At 41.5% G+C, this 20987-nt stretch overlaps 1 protein-coding gene across 1 annotated transcript in view; it reads right to left on the bottom strand.

The window, feature by feature from the left end:
* LOC135461675 (dynein heavy chain-like) overlaps positions 1-20399 on the bottom strand; it is a 33618-nt gene extending 13219 nt beyond the window's left edge. Inside the window, exon 1 of the mRNA XM_064738868.1 lies at positions 20012-20399. Coding sequence (XP_064594938.1) covers positions 20012-20399 — 388 coding nt within the window. The remainder of the gene's footprint in view (positions 1-20011) is intronic.
* Positions 20400-20987: the final 588 nt, after the last annotated feature.

Genomic DNA, 20987 nt, shown 5'->3' with positions numbered 1-20987 from the left:
AACTGGAGTTTCATCCCTGCCTACTGTTACATCAAGCCAATTTGTCCGCACAGAGGAAAGCCGTGATGAGAGTTTAGGCTCGAGATTCATCAATTTCTGTGTTCACCTCAAGCCAATTTTTTCACACATAGGTGTACCGTGAGGAATGGATCGAGGTTCATCTATGTCAACTGTACACCTCTATTACAGTCAAACTACACTCATTGGAGTCAAAATTTTTTCGCTTTGCACAATGGAACACATACTAATGTGATCAAGATAGATTTTGCCACTTAAATTCCATTTTTGACATTAATAACATAAGACCAATGATATTCCATTACACTAAAGAATTTGCTTTCAAGAAAACGTATTTTTACAAATGTAATTCTCATTTCAAGCTTACGTCATTTTAGCCCATTTGAAAGAGAATTGCTAAAAAAATTGACGAAAACTGGATCCATTTGATGAGTGAGTAGCAGTGAGGCACAAATGAACTCTTTCCGAGTTCTATATGTTCTTTAATCTGTATCATTTATACTTGGAAGAATATCTTATTGTAACATGTACTTCGTCTCAGACGTTCATTGGAAAGACACGGCACTGGGAAGCCGACAACCTACTTAGCATTCGTTGAATGAAAAGACAGAAATGTTATGGGAAATGAAATGACCTTCAATAAACAATGAAAATAAATACTTCTGATGCTAATAAATGCTTGCTCTCTGTTTATACCAAGATGAGATATATAAATTTGGCTCAATTCCTTCCACACCAGGGTCGTATCTTTATATTTTTTATGAAATGCGGTAAAAGTTTATTACTGCAATAGTGTAAATACTGGACTTTGGAGCTTCCTTTCAGGTCCGCGATTGTTAGAGGAACAAGAAAGCTGTACTTAGTTTTCCGTTAGTGCACACTTCTGTTTCAAATGGGTTGAAATGTGAATTAAATAAAATTAGTGTGAGAAGCAGAACGTCCGGGGTATAATCCATTCGTGTCGTCTGTAAGTAAATTTGAAGCCGGGTGGCTGCGTTTGGTTCTGACGAAAGCTGCCCATGACCTCAATTATTTCTGATGTCTGGGCCTTGTGTGTAGGCTTACGCTGGTATATGTGTGATAGGCCTTGTGTGTAGGTTTACGCTGGCACACACGGTGGTATCTGTGTGATAGGCCTTGTGTGTAGGCTTACGCAGGTACACACGCTGGCACACACGCTGGTACACAAGCTGGTGCACGTTGGTACACACGCTGGTACACACGCTGGTATCTGATGTAGTTTCCGAACTATTAGGTTTTAGAGGTAAAAGCTACTTCACTCGTTTGCTTTTCCGTCACATGTTTGGCATGTCTTCACTGTTAACAATGAAGCTAACGAAGGTAAATATCTACATCAACTTGTTCACCTATTCACGATGAAAGCCATACAGCTTGCGTTGGAGTAGGACTTGTGCCTGTAAACAGTGTTGAGGTGAACTAACAGCCTGAACAGTTGTCAACAGAGGTCTCTTTACGGCCAAATTGCCTTGAGGTAAACATGAATACCCTGAAGTGGCCATATACATCTAATATTGATTATACCTAGATACCCATATATCCAAGGACGATTGTTGTACGTCAATTTATTTAGAGCTATGGATGTAATTTGATAATTTGAGATCCTAAAGACAAACTGGAAGACTCAATGGTAATACAATTTAACAAAAATAATAGCCATTTTAGCTCATCTCCAGTTACTTTATGTCTATAGCAGAATAACGTTTGTACTGAAACAGATGGATAGACGTTTTTGATCTAAGTCAACATTAAAAACTCATTTATCATTCTTCCTAGTTGAGCGCTTAATGCCAGAACAGATAAAACACGGCATATCAGTAGCTTGTATGAGACAAATTTGATTTCTGATCCGAGAGCAATGTCTATGATAAAGAGCATTGATAGCTGGGAAAAGGGCGATATATCACACTGACAAAATCAGGGCCTGGATAACGTTAAACATGTCATTGCTAACGTTGAGGTACACTGACACGCTTTGATACCTATTTATGGAATTCACATTAGCTTCTGTATTTCTGTTTGTGGCAATGAAGGCAGATCTCATTGTTCAAGGTCTGAACAGACAAAAGTTGCCTGACACATGACTCTCCAGCCTCAGCTTGCCAGAACAATGAATTTTGACCTGACCAGAAACAATGGAGCTCCAGTGTAAGTTTAAATATGCACCGAGCACTCTGAACCGACCAGACAATGACGCTCTAGAGTAAACTTTCACCAGTACTAATCTCTGACTAGACACAGGGAGCTCCAGCGCAAGGATATCTGAGTCCCAGTCTCTCAAAACTTGAAATCACGCCGTCTGTGCTTACATGCCTGTCTCTCTGTCTATCATACCTGAGAACACACTGTCTGTGCTTACATACCTGTGTCTCCGTCTATCATACCTGAGAACAGACTGCCTGTGCTAACATACCTGTGTCTCCGTCAATCATGCCTGTAAACGCACTGTCTGTGCTAACATACCTTTGTCTCAATCTCTCATACTTGGGAACGCACTGTCTGTGATAACATGCCCGTGTCCAGTATATCACACATGAGAACGCACTGTCTGTGCTGACATGCCCGTGTCGAGTATATCACACACGAGAACGCACTGTCTGTGCTGACATGGCCGTATCCAGTATATCACACACGAGAACGCACTGTCTGTGCTGACATACCTTTGTCCAATTCTAACATATCTGAGAACACACTGTCTGTGCCAACGGAAATGTGTCACAGTATAACACCCCTGATAACACAAGGTCTGCTGTGCTAACATATCTGTATCTCCGTCAATCATGCCTGAGAACGTACACGTCTGTGCTATCATACTTGTGTCCCAGTCAGTCATACTTGAGAGCGTACCGTCTATGCTATCATACATGTGTCACTGTCTATCATACACAAGAACGTACTGTCTATGCTGTCATGCATGTGTCACTGTCTATCATGCAAGAGAACGCACTGTCTTTGCACTGTCTGTGCTATCATACTTGTGTCACTGTCTATCATACACAAGAACGCACTGTCTGTGCTATCATACATGTGTCACTGTCTATCATACACAAGAACGCACTGTCTTTGCTAACATAACTATCTCTCCGTCCATCTGGCCTGAGAAGACATTGAGGGTTTCCCGTTTATAGCACTTGAGAACACATTGATTGATTTCCGTCTATAGCACCTGAGTCCATATTGAATCTATGTCTGCAATACCCCAGAAGACATTAAATGTTTCCCATCTATCAATGCTAACATGTCCGTGTCCCCATGTCCGACGGAGAACAGTCAATGTGTTCTCAGGTGCTTTAGACAGGAAACAGTCAATGTGTTCTCGGGTGCTTTAGACGAGAAACAGTCAGTGTGTTCTCAGGTGCTTTAGACGAGAAACCGTCAATGTGTTCTCATGTGCTATAGACGGGAAACAGTCAATGTCTTATCAGACACTATAAACAATAAACAGTCAATGTGTTCTTAGGTGCTAAAAACAGGAAACAGTTAATGTGTTTTTGGTACGACAGATGGGATAGACTAAAGCACCCTAGAACAAATTGACTGTTCTCCGTCTAAAACACCTGAGAACACATTGATTGTTTCCTGTCTAAAGCACATGAGAACACATTGACTGTTTCCCGTATAAAGCACATGAGAACACATTGACTATTTTCTGTATATAGCACCTTGAGAACACATTGACTGTTTCCCGTCTAAGCACCTAAGAACACATTGACTGTTTCCCCGTCTATAACACCTGAGGACACATCGACTGTTTCCCGTCTATAGCACCTGAGAAAACATTGATTGTTTGCCGTCTATAGCACCAGGGAACACATTGACTGTTTGCAGTCTATAGCACCTGAGAACACATTGACTGTTTACCGTCTATCATACCTAAAAACACACTGTTTGTGTAAATAATTTACTTCTGCGCCAATCAGTTTTGAACACAGCCAGTTAAATTTGATTCTGTCGCTGTCAACAGCTGAATGATGAATTTCTGCAGTGTTCATTATTGCTTTGTTGGGGTTTTTTATTTTTAACATTTTAAAGAGATCTGAATTTTTCCCTCTGAACGAGACAAATTTGCTATGCTAATAAAATAGTAACCGCCATTCTCCTTGATGAAAAAGTAAAAGATTCTTTAGATTACCGCCATACATTAAGTAGTGGGGTTTTTTCTTGGACATAACATTGGAGAAAAGACTTCCGATTGCGGCAGGTAGTCTCTAGACTGAGTTTTTGGGCTCGCCTACAAAACATGGCAATAACTCAAGGCGTTTCTTTTAAGCTAAGAAACAGTGCGTTGTGAAGATGTCAGTGCTCCACTCTTGAATTTTATAAAAACAGCTCAGCCATAAAGACGAACTTGGTAATTCGCCCGTTGCCAGCAAATCTTATGACATTTTCCTCTGAAGTATTGGCACTTTTTATTCAACCTTAGCGATGTGTCGTGTAAAATATTGCCGTAGGGTAATATCTTAGCCCTGAAATCAGTCACTGTTACAGGCTGCTTGTCTAATCTGTATGCCGGAGGTGATGTATGACGGCTGTACCTATGGCCAGCATTTGTTTGCAGGAGTCCGGATTAAACTGCGAGCTATTTTACGATGACAGTTTGAGGAAAGAGGCGCCTAAGCCGGAAGCCAGCCAAAGGAAATTAGACGTATACTACTCCAAGGCTGATTCATAAAACAGCTAAAAAGTGTGAGAAATTACCTATCAATAATCGGCAATAGTGAGGTACTGAGTCGCCAAAGCTTGCTTTTCCCAACCTTTGTAAATCATAATGAGTGACAGTCTTGGTGAATAATTCAGCGGCGTAGTTCTCAAAGGCGGCAGTAAACAGGCCTGATTCATGTCCACCTCGAAATGAAAGCTCAGCTTTGTGACGATCCGCTCCTCGCTTGTTAATGTTACAGGCAAATTTACTGAACGTTAATCATCAAAGTCTAGACTGGGAGAAAAATGTCAGGACCTGTATTATTGTCTTTACCGAGAGCCTTTGTTTTCTCTATTGTGATAATGTATCTAAGCACATTGGCCGCCGTCCACTGCCGTCTTGTACATCAAAGCTAACCACAAATACAACTGTGTGCATTTTGCGATGACGTCCCTGAGTACACAAGCCCCCACCCACTGCAATCTTGTACATCACGCGTGACCATAAATACAACTGTGTGCATATTGTGATGATGTCCCTAAACACCCAGGCCGCCACAAACTGCCGTCTTGTGCATCATGCTTGACTATAAATACAACTGTGTGTATATTGTGATGATGTCCCTAAACACGCAGGCCGCCACCAACTGCCGTCTTGTTGTTCACGATTGGCCATAAATACAACTGTGTGCATATTGTGATGACGTCACTAAACACACAGGCCGCCATCAACTGCAGTCTTGTACATCACGCTTTACCATAAATACAACTGTGTGCATATTGTGATGATGTCCCTAAACACACGGGGAGGGGGACATAAACTGCCATCTTGTACATCACGCTTGACCATGAATACAACTGTGTGCATACTGTGATGATGTCCCTAGGCACACAGGCCGTCATCGACTGCAGCCATCAACTGTCGTCTTGTTGTTCACGCTTGACCATAAATACAACGTGTGCATTTTGTGATGACGTCCCTAAACACACAGGCCGCCAAAAACTGCCGTCTTGTACATCACGCTTGACCATGAATACAACTGTGTGCATACTGTGATGATGTCCCTAGGCACACAGGCCGTCATCGACTGCAGCCATCAACTGTCGTCTTGTTGTTCACGCTTGACCATAAATACAACGTGTGCATTTTGTGATGACGTCCCTAAACACACGGGCCGCCAAAAACTGCCGTCTTGTACATCACGCTTGACCATGAATACAACTGTGTGCATACTGTGATGATGTCCCTAGGCACACAGGCCGTCATCGACTGCAGCCATCAACTGTCGTCTTCTTGTTCACGCTTGAACATAAATATAACTGTGTGCATTTTGTGATGACGTCCCTAAACACGCGGGCCGCCAAAAACTGCCGTCTTGTACATCACGCTTGACCATAAATACAACTGTGTGCATATTGTGATGATGTCCCTAAACACGCAGGCCGCCATCAACTGCCGTCTTGTGCATCATGCTTGACCATAAATACAACTGTGTGCATACTGTGATGATGTCCCTAAACACGCAGGCCGCCATCGACTGCAGCCATCAACTGTCGTCTTGTTTTTCACGCTTGAACATAAATACAACGTGTGCATTTTGTGATGACGTCCCTAAACACACAGGCAGCCCAAAACTGCCGTCTTGTACATCACGCTTGACCATAAATCCAACTGTGTGCATATTGTGATGACGTCACTAAACACACAGGCCGCCATCAACTGCCGTCTTGTTGTTCACACCTGATCGTAAATACAACTGTGTGCATATTTTGATGATGTCCCTAAACACACAGGCCGCCATAAACTGCCCGTCTTGTTGTTCACCTTTTACCATAAATACAACTGTGTGCATATTGCGATAATGTCTCTAAACACACAGGCCGCCATCAACTGCCGTCTTGTTGTTCACACCTGATCGTAAATACAACTGTGTGCATATTTTGATGATGTCCCTAAACACACAGGCCGCCATAAACTGCCCGTCTTGTTGTTCACGTTTTACTATAAATACAACTGTGTGCATATTGCGATAATGTCTCTAAACACACAGGCCGCCATCAACTGCCGTCTTGTTGTTCACACCTGATCGTAAATACAACTGTGTGCATATTTTGATGATGTCCCTAAACACACAGGCCGTCATAAACTGCCGTCTTGTTGTACACGTTTGACCATAAATACAATTGTGTGCATATTGTGATGATGTCCTTAAACACACAAGCCGTCATCATTTGCAGTTTTGTTGTCTACGCTTGACCATAAATACAACTGTGTGCATATTGTGAGGATGTCCTTAAACACACAAGCCGTCATCAACTGCAGTTTTGTTGTCTACGCTTGACCATAAATACAACTGTGTGCATATTGTGATGATGTCCTTAAACATACAAGCCGTCATCAACTGGAGTTTTGTTGTGTACGCTTGACCATAAATACGACTGTGTGCATATTTTGATGATGTCCTTAAACACACAAGCCGCCATCAACTGCAGTTTTGTTGTGTACGCTTGACCATAAATACAACTGTGTGCATATTGTGAGGATGTCCTTAAACACACAAGCCGTCATCAACTGCAGTTTTGTTGTCTACGCTTGACCATAAATACGACTGTGTGCATATTAAAGGATACATAAAAAGGAACTATTTAAATAAAGATTATGTTTCTTGGCCAAGTGAAGAAAACTCTGCCACATCAAAGTTCAAAAAATTTTCATTTTGGAGGAATTTCTATGCCTGTTAATTACCCCTCTACATTATGGAATTTTCCATCAACGTTAGGATTTGTTCATGAATTACGTTATCTGTGATTTTGCTTGGAACTCTGTGAACACCCCAGAAGTGCTCCACGCCCGGTAATCTGTGTTGCTACAATGTGGACACGGTGCGCTATTCTGTCTGTTCCCAACACCCCTGGCCCAAATTCGGCCAGACCCGTTTGCTCTGTACCCCACGGTGTTCTTTTTATACCGAGATCATCGTTGACGTCACCGGTACAAGCTACTTAACTTCTGGACTGACCGCTGGGGCCTTATGAAAAATGTACATTGAAGCCATTTTACCCCACAAAGAGAAAGTTAAAAAAATTGGTTTGTACTGCTATATGTTATTACACATGATAATTTGCAAATTAAGAAATAAAACCAAAGTGTTTCATGTATCGTTTAATGTTACGCTAGGAGCAGTAACAATCACGGGATATCAAAGAAACACCAAGCCCACTGGGCTTACAGATATGTGCGCACGTCGACAGACTTTCCTTGGTATACCTAAGTTATTGGCTCATTTAGTTCCAAATCATACACTATATGTCAATTGTTTTGTCATCTTTAGCTTTTCCAGCCGTAGTATTCTTAAGCAAACGAATATTTTTAAATTTTTAAAATTTTTTTACAAAATATCTTCAGGCCATAATTTGGCAGCATATTTTGGGAAATACTGCCATCTAGGTTAAAATACCTGCTGACCACGTGATTCAAAAGAAGCGTGTCGAAAGGGTGATCTTCGACATTTTGTGACCTGTGGTGCATAAGTAAAGTACTTAGGTTGCTTTTACTTGACAATAAAAAGCGTGAAAGTTGTGTTAATATACACTACACGTCAGTTTATGGGACTTCCGTTGTTGTCTCTCATGTGCATCTTTACCTCAGCCAAGATCAAAGCGAAAAGCAATCATGGTACGTCACCGTTCCGTTTTCCTGATTTGACTTGGTAAATGTTCCAACATGACAGTCTATTAGACGGTTATCTGTTCTCTCGATGTGATCAACCCCAGCATATTTTGACCGCAGGACCGTTTTTTTTTGTGTATGTTATCCATCCACATCTTCGATCTCTTGCCCGGGCCAGCGTCTGTACACACGGACCATTCATCAGAGAGCTGTCGGCCTTGTCCCTGGGGGCGAAGCCAGCTGACCGACCGAGCCGATGTGAACAAGCGTCTGGGCAATACCAGCAGTGTTCCATACACTGGCCACCAATTGCCCAAAGGACACCACATTTAGCGGAGTTATCGGCCTTGTAGAATTGACCACACTCCTGATCAGTCGACCGACCTACAGTTTTCTATGTCGCAATCTAAAGCGCCATCTATCATATCCAGGTAATGAAGGGCTGTGAAAGATCAGTAATAAGTCCTCAACTAGGAGACAAAAAATATTCACTTATTCCGGAATTGTTTCCCTTCTTTTGTGACTGGTCGACCTATACCTGTATAGGGTATGTCATTTTTAGTTCACATCGAGAAGTTAACAGCAAAATAACTATTTTTGTAAAAATGTGTGCATGGCTGGTACGTGATCAGATCTGCGAGAGTAGGGCGGTTACTCGTGTGAGTTAGGAAATCAAATTTATGCCGGACACATTCAATATAGAATAAAACTACCAGGTTCTATAGGAAATCGAAGACACTTTATTGCAAACGTGGATCACATTTATGCTGCGGCGTGCGGCACGAAAGCAATGAACACAGTTTCTCTATCGAGCTCCCATTTATTACAGAACCATTAGTTTACGATTAGTCTAGATATAACGGGTCTAATTTAGATCCTGTCTGCCTGGTACATTTGTCCAAGAGGATCCCCATCCATGCGTAAGTTAAACAGCCTATAACCGCGGGGTAAACGCACTGGGTCAGAGCATTATTGTTGCTTTTGTTAGTTCTGTTCAGCGTGTTGCCCGGTGCCTTAAATCGCCGAGTGGAAAATACAGTTATTCCTGACCCAGCTGTGCCTGTAGTACAGGGAATCTTCGAGCATCTATTATCAGTTATTGATCTGCATCACAATATTCATGACAACACAAAGACAAAGCACTTACATATGTTTATGCGCACTAACAAGATGTCATCCCTTAGTATAATACTGTCGTCATCTACCAATCTATCAACCTAAGGAGTTTTTATTCAGTTTTAGAGCATTTAAACAGCTTACTGAGAATAGTGCCGTGAAAAATGCACCGTCCCCATTTCCCCACACTAGCGTGTAAGTTGTGCAGAACATAATCTACCACAAAAAGTCTTTTTTCTTTTACTTTTCTGCATGCCTCTGTGCATGTGCTACTTCTATGAATATTGGACGCAATGAGAATTATGTACTCTTCAACGCTTAAAACGAAACCGCAAAAATTGGGTATAGAAAAAAATATTACTCCTTTGGTTTTGACATTTTTATCGAAAGGTCGCGCCATATTTACAAAGTGCATCTGTGATTATCTGTTCTCGTATGTAAAACCAAATTGTACCTGTGATTATCTGCTTTCGTATGTAAAATCAAAGTGTATCTGTGATTATCAGTTCCCGTATGTAAAACCAAATTGTATCTGTAATTATCTGCTTTCGTATTTAAAACTAAAGTGTATCTGTGACTATCTATTCTCGTATGTAAAACCTAAGTGTATCTGTAATTATCTGCTTTCAGATGTAAAACTAAAGTGTATCTGTGATTATCTGTTCTCATATGTAAAACCAAAGTGTATCTGTGATTATCTGTTCCAGTATGTAAAACCAAAGTGTATCGGTGATAATCTGTTCCCGTATGTAAAACCAAAGTGCACCAATGATTAGCAGTTCCCGTATGTAAAATCTGTTCCCGTATGTAAAACCAAAGTGTATCGGTGATTATCTGTTCCCGTATGTAAAACCAAAGTGCACCAGTGATTAGCTGTTCCCGTATGTAAAACCAAAGTGTATCGGTGATTAGCTGTCCCCGTATGTAAAACCACGGAAAAATTATTGTCTATATACAGATAAATCTGCAGGAACAAATTAATGTCTTTCTGGTATAAACACATCTGTTAATACTTCCGTGATGGTATCAACAGGAACATTTTACAGTCAAACACTTACCCGTGTGCAAATACATTTTACCTGTGTGTTAACTACTGCTAATTCTAAACCGTTTTCAGACAGAAAGAACAGACTACATAACAACGTTCAATCTGAATTATGGAGCCGTATGTATTTAATTATCAGCCTTTTATTAATTTAATTTACCATTATCTATATCTATGAGACAGTTTTGTGAGAATGGAAGTTTTAACTACATTGTAAAACAATAAAATATGTCAACTACAGTGGAGACTTTGTTGATACTGGTAAAATTCTTTCAAAAACCTTCGAACGTAAATCCTGATATTTTCCCTTCAGTTCAATTTCTGTATGATTCTGTGTGATCAGAAGCAACTCCTAGTGAGACAGCTTAAATATAAACTGTGTCAAACCTTTGGCCACTCAGACTACAAGTACATTTGCACTAAAAGCCAAATTTCCTCACGATGGGAATATAGATGCGATTTTGAAACGTTGTTTAACAAGGCAAACATGTTAATGGGGTATGTGGCTTCTTCTAGTCTACGCTTTCCGGTGTCGTGTTGATTAATAATCAGGTTATGCCGTCTTGGCATAAGCTTCCAGAAGCCAGCGAACATGGGAATCAATTTGGTGTTATGGGGCCTGTCGACGGAAGACTGGCTCGGATTTCCGTATCATTTTACTCCGCCATCTTAAATTGATCAGACCGACGAAGTCCTTCAATCCAGACTGTTCGTGATGGTGAAGTTCCTCTGCGATTTAGAGGCCAAAGTTAAACATATGCATATTGACCATGAGGAGCCCTCTGGAACCCTAAGACTCTCCAAGCCCAGGGTCAACAGGTTTTGACTTGGGAACTGTTTAACTGCCAATATTATTTCAACAATCTGAAGGGTGAAATTACAGGAGATTGCCATATATCAGGGGTAATTCCCTCTCCTATAAGACTTTTGTGTCAATGGTTTTCTCAAGAAGAAGCTTTTGCTGTTTGCCATTAATGCCTGCCACGAGATCCTGACCAAACATTGGCCTGCAGTCGGCTCGGCGTAGCGACAAAAAACACCAAATTACTCGTGCATTCCAAACAGTAGAAAACCTTTCTGACTTCAGCATTCAGCCAGGTTTTGTTTTCCCCAGGGAAACTAACACGTGGAGCTGTTGTAAAGGGTGCACGACATCCTCACATCTAGCGGCGTGTCTAAACCGATCGCAGCGCTTAATCAAACTAACCCTAGTCAATAACATCAACGTCTCCATTACGGAGGGAGCCTTTCTTCAATCACATTGTTTGATTCTTCTGAAATATCAATAGTGCTTAAACGCATCAAACATCACCAAGGTGAAACATCAAACAACTTCTGAAGACTTATAGCTTGAAAGTGCGTGAGCTTATGGTCCTTCGTCGAATATTATTATGACACATAGAATAAAACAAATGAATACCTCGATTAATTGGTCAGTCGTCTGAAGGACAGATGTCTGAAGGACAGATGAAACTGCAGGTGCAATCTTATGTTTGTCACCTTTAATTGCCCGACCACTTCGTAATAACTCAGATTCTGTCAAACCTAGTCAGAATGACGTGATACGATTATTTATTTCCGCATATGCTTGAATGATCGTGTTAATGCGCTATGTTGGCTAGCAGCTGGAGAATCTTACGTTCCTTGGAACGCCTGATGAGGGAACTGGTCATGTTTCCAGTAGATGAACCGTATATAAACCTTTCCGATGTGAGACTATAACAAGCCTCTTCTGCATGACTTACTAACTAAACATGAGGTTGTGAAGAGTGTGCACAGTGAAAAAAATATTGTACGTGAGTTTGCCTCCACTTTAGATTGGTTTGTTTAGACCAGATAAGCTAGCTCGGCGACTGAGACCGTCCGTACGGTAAAGTGAAGTCGGATAATATGGGAAAATGCGATGACTCTTTTCAAGAAACACGATAGTGTTGAACAGGCGTGTATTCAAACGTTTTTTACGTGTCTGGGGGTTTGGAGATAGCATTGAAGGGGGTTAAGGCTACTGCGGTAGAGGACGGAGCTAATGGCGGTCATATCCTGAGGTAGGTCACTCTCCCAGAAAGACGACCACATTTACAATGGATCTGGCCGATAATTTCCTGTTTTGGTGATAAACAGTGTGTCGCTGTGCTGGATAACTCTAGTATAAATACCAGCCGCCATTAGCTTCACCGGAACTGAAGAATTCTCCAAGTGCCATATGCTGTCGTCTCCTCTTCAACTCTGGGATTTGCGATAGATATCGCTGAACGCAATAACTTCTTATTATAATTCACTTTGGCGACGAGCTCTTGACAGTTCTAGCTCTGTGATTGTGTTGACAGCTATTGACATTCTCCGTGGATCGCTAATATTCTTGGAGTTGGCCAGCGGCGCTCGATTCTGGCCGTGTCACCTTCGCCCTCCTTGCCTTTCTCCAACACGAATGGCAACAAATGAAGAAACCTTATATTATCAGAAAACACTCTGGCAACTTTACCAATCTTAAACTGTCATTGTAACTCCAGTGACCTTTATGTTAGATATACTTATCACCTTGTGGGGGGAGGGAGGGGTGGTATCGGCAACCATCAACAAATGCCGGATTGCAAAGGTGTTTGTTTGACAGGATGAGAAGTAAGACCATTGCGAGTATATGTAATCAATACCAGGAAGGATCAAAAGGCGTAAAGCACAGCCTCTGATATTGATTTCAATTTCGGGCCAAAGTAATAGTTATTTCCTCGGTTTATCTGAAGGTAACCCTCTTCAAACGTGGCAAATCCCCCAGTAACAAGGCTGCCGAATGAGACGTGGCCAGTTTGTGTCTGCGTGTACAGATGTATGTTTCTTTGATCAGGGTTCACCAGGCGACACAGACATTCCCGAGCTTGACGAACTATTTGTGAAACATTACGACAGATCCAGAAATAATTTCCCAAGGTGCAGGCTCCAAAGCTTGACATCTCTATCCAGCCAACCATTGCATCATTATGCTGTCTTCATAAACTCACATCACAAGCATTTAACAACAAACCAACATTGATCAACTTGAAAGTTATAAACCATTTTCTTATCCTTAACCATAGTCATGCAAAAGTCAACATTTTAAGCGACATTTACGGAGTCTATTTATGGTAAAGCCTCAAAAGTATGACGTTATTTAGGACGGTACTTATTTTGCCATGTGCACACTTGTCCGAGAAACGTCTGATCGTGACTTCATAAGTATGTCAGGTGGGAGAAAGGATGACAGCCAGAGCTGAGCACAAACCTTGGAGGCAACCATGTTTTGTGTCAATAACCGTTAAATTTCGTCCAGACCGAAATCGACGTAACGAGTTTTGGTTTAAAAGAATATTGATTAAGCTTTATCGAACAGCCCGTCAGTTTAATGACAGTAATAGCTAATTACATTCCTTTGACAGCATCCTCGTATGAAAAACGATAAGCACTGTCTTTGATGACGCTCTTCAGCTGCGCAGCCTCAGGCGCTTATAGATTTTAACAGCTTTTTTCCGGGAGGTATTTCGGAGCAGCCTGGATGTTATAAGTGGTAAAGAACACTTGATTCGCACAAAGCATAGTTAAACGTAAGGACTGCTCTACTGCATGGTAGTGAGAGACGCACAGGTTACGTGATGTTAGCACGTGTTACTTAGTGTAAGTACGGCGTCCACTCAACACACAACAAAGGGTTCTCGGGGAAATGCCTGTGTAAGCTATGACCAGAGGAGACCATACACTGTACATGTTTCCGAATTGCCCTATAGCCAGCAAGGCTTCGTGAGGGTTTTCAGTTGTCTTATAGCGACAACAGACAGAGGAGAATTGAAAGTCCAAACACGTGCATCATGCGTGCTATTGAACACATACTGAGATGGTGATGGGAGCTCTTGTCTATGGCATGTCCTGTGACTACAGCAGTAATTATTCACTATACACAATCTTACCGTAACGTATGCATGGGGACATCCGAACCAGAGTTTGAACAAAGGCTCGAGCAGGAGTGGATAGACAGCCACTTTGGATCACACAAAACCCTGCAGAATTTCACTTACCATACCTCTTTTTTCTCTGACAGTCACATCCCCTATTTTACGCCATCTATCAAACCGCATGTCCGATCGTGCACATTCATAACGAGTGCGAATTTTCAATTCTTGCCACGCATACCCTCAAACGGAATGACTTCTATTTTTAATCTGCTGATCAAAATTTCTTAGAAAACTAAAGCGTATATGTTGGTAGGCAAACTCAAATAAAGCGTAATAAACATAATTATGTCACCGGGTCAGAATAGGAACAATCACTTGTATGGGCCATCTGCATACAATAAATGTGGTCCGCGTCTCTGTATAAAAACTAGGGATAACAAGTCAGTTACGTGAAAAATACTCCATCCGATGGCGACAATATACCTGGAAATATGTAAAATATTCTTTGTTTCAGATTACATGATATTCTCCAGCTTTTCTCAGAAAAATGTAAGACATCATGATGTTTTATTTCTACTCGTATTCGAGATAGCACCACAAACTGTCCTTACCCACAAAGTGGTGAACCAGAACTCGCTGTCCCTGTAACACCTGTGTACATTTCCCCAGTGGAACTAAGCAGTAACCATTCAATATCGTGTTAACAATGCCATGCGTTGTTCCAGCCATGTGCACAGGTTCTGTACAAGCTAAGACAATAAGATCTAAAGCAGATACGATGTCTGTGAGAACGTGACATAAAACAGTCAGTAACATCTGCACCAACGCGGCGGAAATTCGGGAAGGTTTTTAGTAGCTGCGCAGGATTTATCCACTTACAGCGGAAATCGCTGTAGCCTTGTCAGAAAACAGACCGTCCTAATAGGGGAGGCTTTCGTGGAAATGGCAAGTGCATATTTCGATGAACTATGAGATTTGACACTGTTATAATTAATTCGTGTATGTCTCCTGTATTACCGCTTGTAACCCGATACTACATGTGAACCGACTCTAATCCTCGCACTAATTATTTGACTGCTTTATACTTGTAATGTGGTCCCCAGCGCTGATAGGATCAGTAGCCAGGGCCTGCAAATGTCACCAGCTGATTAGCACCCCTGTGGTAAGCCGAATACTGTTCAACAAGAGACGGTTTTAAATTCGCCACCTCACAGGTCGGGAAAACCTAGAGGGTTCTGTTACCTATCAGAATCATATTTCCAGCTGAACTCAGTTATGACCCGCTCAATCCTTTTTGCTGATATCACAAACAATTAACCACTGCTGATGAAACTTGTTTTCATCACCAGGTATTTCCTTGTTTAAAGTTACCGGGAAGGCTTATTGAAAATTCTTCAATTCACACCTGTAAGGTTTCGTTTACAGGGATTTTTTTTGCGAGGAAGCCTTTCTATTGTTCTTTTAGTGGGATACTTCGGGACTCATTTTATTAAAGCTAAATGTAGAAATCTTGTAATTGTAGAAGCCTATCAGAGTCCATGAATATACATCGACTGAGGTCCATGTAAAGTGGATTGGCTCACCAAATTCCATGTGTGTCTTTATTTACACTTGTTGGCCATCGGGTACAGAAGACCCCTTTCTCTTGCATCTAATGACGGTTATGGTCTCGGGATGTCGCCCACTACCAGAAATTATAGAGTGTTCTAAGAGCCGGAGCGAACCACTGGCCTTTCCTGTCGGTGGGTAGTGAAGATGGTGTCCCAAGGGGCTGGGAATTATTGATGACTCTGTGTGAAACCAGTTCTCCGTAGCGACCCGTCAGCTTCCTGGGGGACCACTGATACTTGAAAAGGAGAGCAACACTCTCTGGTTGAGGTCAACCATCATACTCAACATCAGCGTGAGCAATAAGTCGTCGAGAAAATTATTGGGCATTCATTCTCTTAGCCATTGGATGGCGATGGAGTCCACGTAGCTAGAACTTTTTAGCAGTACCCACACGAACTGACGGGGATATTAGCTTTATACGTGTTAAGGTGCGAAATATGTAATAACCCTATTACACTGCTCACATTAGACTAGTGCACTGTGGCCTATCCCAGGCGACACCATTGGGTAAAACAGATAAAACAAAACAACACTTAAACCACTTCTCATTCATCACACGGAGCACAAAGCAACCACTGTAAACTGGCTGCTTAACACGAAGTAGAAAGCAACTATTGTCCATTGGCTGCTCACACGAAATACAAAACAAGTATTGTCCATTGGCTGCTAACACGAAATGAAAATCAACTATTGCACATTGGTTACTTAACATGAAGTACAAAGCAAGTATTATCCATTGGCTGCTAACGCGAAGTGCAAAGCAAGTATTGCCCATTGGTTGCTTGACACGAAGTACAAAGAAAGTATTGCCCATTGGTTGCTTGGCAAGAAAGTATTGCCCATTGGTTGCTTGACACGAAGTACAAAGAAAGTATTGCCCACTGGTTGCTTAACACAATGTGCAAAGCAAGTATTACCCACTGGTTGCTTGACACGAAGTACACAGAAAGTATTGCCCATTGGTAGCTTAACACGAAGTACAAAGCAAGTATTACCCATTGGTTGCTTGACACGAAGTACAAAGAAAGTATTGCCCATTGGTTGCTTGACACGAAGTACAAAGCAAGTATTGCCTGCTGGTTACTTAACACGAAGTACAAAGCAAGTATTGCCCGCTGGTTACTTAACACAATGTGCAAAGCAACTATTGCTTTCGCGAACATCATTCATATTTTACTCAAACACGTAGGATTTAACAAAAATATAGATGAAAGTTTTTGAGACATTTATCTAATGTTAATCCACGTTGTATTTATTTCCTTAATTAACCTGTATAGCGTGTCTTGAATATGTAACCGGTTCTAATCTACATGACGTAGCAACAATCTGCCAGCCTTCGTGTGTTTATCGTTTACGTAAAGACGTTTCCACTGCCGAGCCGAACTTGTGTAAACTGTGGATCACGCGTGAACAGACGAGATTCTAATGGCGAACGCAGCAGGTGTTGAAATTTACAAAATGACAGGCAGTTGTGTATCGGTGTGATTTCAGCAAGCATAAGCAAGGAGCGCTGTGGGAGAAGTGGCAACAGACGACTCCTGTCAAATGTTCAAGATGCGGAAACTCTGCCAACATGGTCAGAGCAGGTTAAGATAAGAAAACATCTTAAGGCTGTTCGTTTTAGGCTTCGTTAGAGATCGACCAAAATCAGCAGTAAGATTGAAGTCTGGGAGCCGCGTGAGAATCAAGTCTGTTGAGATATCTTGTGCAGAAAGCAATAAAGGGGATGTTGGGCTCAGCGCCTGCCACTCTACTCGTCACATGTCCTACGGGGTTTGCAAGTCAAGCCTAAAACAGTGCGGAGTGGTTTCTAACGACCTGGTCAACGGGCAGTCAAGGGCAGTAATGGTGGTTGTAAAGAGAAATAGACAGACTTCCCATTTGTCTTACGTCTAACTCTAGCAGGCTTAATAACCTGTCACTGGTCCGTTGTCTACATAATCAGCTCGCTGGCATAGCATTGCAGGCTTTGTCGTCACAACCATTGAGAGGTGCCAGACCATTCCTTCCTCTCCAGTTCACACCAATAGGACCAGGAAGGCGTAAGAAATATCAATTGTGATACAGAACAACCTCTCGCTACATAATTACTGACCATCTTGCTATTAATTGTTTCTATGGAAGTGTTCAATATGGTGGCTCGTATTGAAATTAACAAAACCTAAATAATCGATATTTTGTCTTACGTGTGCAGTTTTCGCCACCAGCCTAGACTTCGATTTTTTTAGGAAGTCATCGGCTATGCAAATCCAGGAAGTCTCTATCACAACAACAAGAAGCCGACGAGGCAGCTTAATGCGCTCTGTATTATTAAATGTTTCATATTCTAGTACGTACGGAGCTGTGGATTGACGACAGACCGTTTACACGGCGTCATTGTTACTGTGCTGTTTCTTTTCTCTCTTCTCCCCACCTCTACCACGTTGGAGGGGGGAGAGGAGGAGAGGTGCTCAAAGCAAAAACAGTTGAGACTGGATTACATGTTTTTGTTGACCATATTTGTTTCAGAATCTACCTCATGATCCATGTGTTCTGTCTCACTTCCACCAAGTCTCCGGACCGGCCACTGAACACACATTCAATCGATGGAAAGTCATGCCGAAAAATTTATCTTTATCGAAATCACAGACCACATCGTGTTTCGGGAAATGCGATATTTCAATTATAGTGCATCACAAAATGGAATAAATGTCAGTGAATGCATATATTATGTTGCCATTAAAATGTACTGAGTATCGGCATCACTTCACCCAGCTTCCTTCAGCTAGATTACTGCCGACAGCAACAGATGGCCGAATGTGTCCGCATTCCAGACATCGACTACTCTTCTTGTTTACGTAATCGGGACGTTAATTACAGAATCTAGCTCACATCTGACGTGAGATGTCACATATCCATCCATCAGTTTAGTCAGACTGCCTGTGAGCTTTCACAGCAATGAGCGACAACTAAATCATAAAGCATATCCCAAGTCTACCCTTCTTCCAAGCCAATAAGCCTTTGATCTGATAGTGATATTTATAGCTCAATGGCTTCAGAAAAGAAATTATTATAAATAGACGTCCAAGTAAAGTTAACTTTTTCTGGGCGAGTCCATATGTAGAATGGCAATGGATTCGTCCAGGACTTCTGCTAAGCTTTGTGGATGGACGGAGAGTGTGGCTCAGGCTAGAACCAGCAGTGGCTGTGACATATCAGAACAAATCTATCCTCACGGAAACAACAAGGACTGACAAATTCTGACACATTGATCGCTTCATCGAACCTCATTTCTCTTCCTCAAACCCATCCCTATGATTGATTACACTTTGACAAAATTGTAGAACAATGCTCCATTTAAGCTTTCAAGGAGGCTGCGTTGTCGATGGTTTGGAGAGAAAAAGTGCACGTCGCATCACATATGCGTTTGTTGCCTGATTTACTTAATATCGAGCCTTTGTCAGTTTACAAATCATTTAGTCTAACCATGTGCAGTGTGGATATAAGAAACCCAAATGATAAACGGTGGACTGAGGAGAAAACAAAACATTAACTAAAGGTCGTCCAGGAAAACTGTATTCAAACAAAATCTCCAACCGAGTTTAAAGATTTTTTCCCCAAGAAAAGTCCTGTCAGATCTTCAGATTGAAAAGTATTTATTCGCCATATTTTGATATAATGACGTAAAGATATTTTTCATGTGATAATAATGTGAAATTTATCCATGTAACTAAACAAATTAACAGCTAATCTGGTACCAAACGCAGACATCGGTGAAAAAACATGGTGCATTAAAACAATCATTTTGGATATAATACAGGTAAATATCAAAAACTCTTCAAACAATGGCACACAATTTTAAAATACGATTTTAAGTTGTCTTTTTTATGAAACGTACAAATGTTATGTTGTCCGTAGATGACATTCCGATAAACACATATAACACTTGACATAAATAAGTTAATAAATTAAAAAAATAAAAGCCATGGCTACCGTGGACAGGGTGGCCAATACCGTTGACAGGGTGGCCAATACCGTTGACAGGGTGGCCAATACCGTTGACAGGGTGGCCAATAACTTTGACAGGGTGGCCAATACCGTTGACAGGGTGGCCAATAACGTTGACAGGGTGGCCAATACCGTTGACAGGGTGGCCAATAACTTTGACAGGGTGGCCAATACCGTTGACAGGGTGGCCAATAACGTTGACAGGGTGGCCAATAACTTTGACAGGGTGGCCAATACCGTTGACAGGGTGGCCAATAACTTTGACAGGGTGGCCAATACCGTTGACAGGGTGGCCAATAACTTTGACAGGGTGGCCAATACCGTTGACAGGGTGGCCAATAACGTTGACAGGGTGGCCAATAAACATACACATGACGAATGGAAATGTCATCAATATCCAGGCAACAATTACACATTTCTCACATTACCATACCATATGTCACATACCATATTCTGATGTGTAGTCTGTGGTATGTCCAAACGTCACATACCTTAATCTGATGTGTAGTCTGTGATATGTCTAAACGTCACATACCATATTCTGATGTATAGTCTGTGTTTAGTCCAAAAGTGACATACCATATTCTGATGTGTAGTCTGTGTTTAATCCAAACATCACATACCATATTCTGATGTGTAGTCTGTGGTATGTCCAAACGTCACATACCTTAATCTGATGTGTAGTCTGTGATATGTCTAAACGTCACATACCATATTCTGATGTATAGTCTGTGTTTAGTCCAAAAGTGACATACCATATTCTGATGTGTAGTCTGTGTTTAGTCCAAAAGTGACATACCATATTCTGATGTGTAGTCTGTGTTTAATCCAAACATCACATACCATATTCTGATGTGTAGTCGGTGTTTAATCCAAACATCACATACCAGATTCTGATGTGTAGTCTGTGTTTAGTCCAAAAGTGACATACCATATTCTGATGTGTAGTCTGTGTTTAATC

This window comes from Liolophura sinensis, chromosome 1 (genome assembly GCF_032854445.1).
Source record: "Liolophura sinensis isolate JHLJ2023 chromosome 1, CUHK_Ljap_v2, whole genome shotgun sequence".
NCBI lineage: Eukaryota > Metazoa > Mollusca > Polyplacophora > Chitonida > Chitonidae > Liolophura > Liolophura sinensis.
Note: the sequence above shows the minus strand (reverse complement) of the source record. Positions and strands in the feature narration are given on the sequence as shown.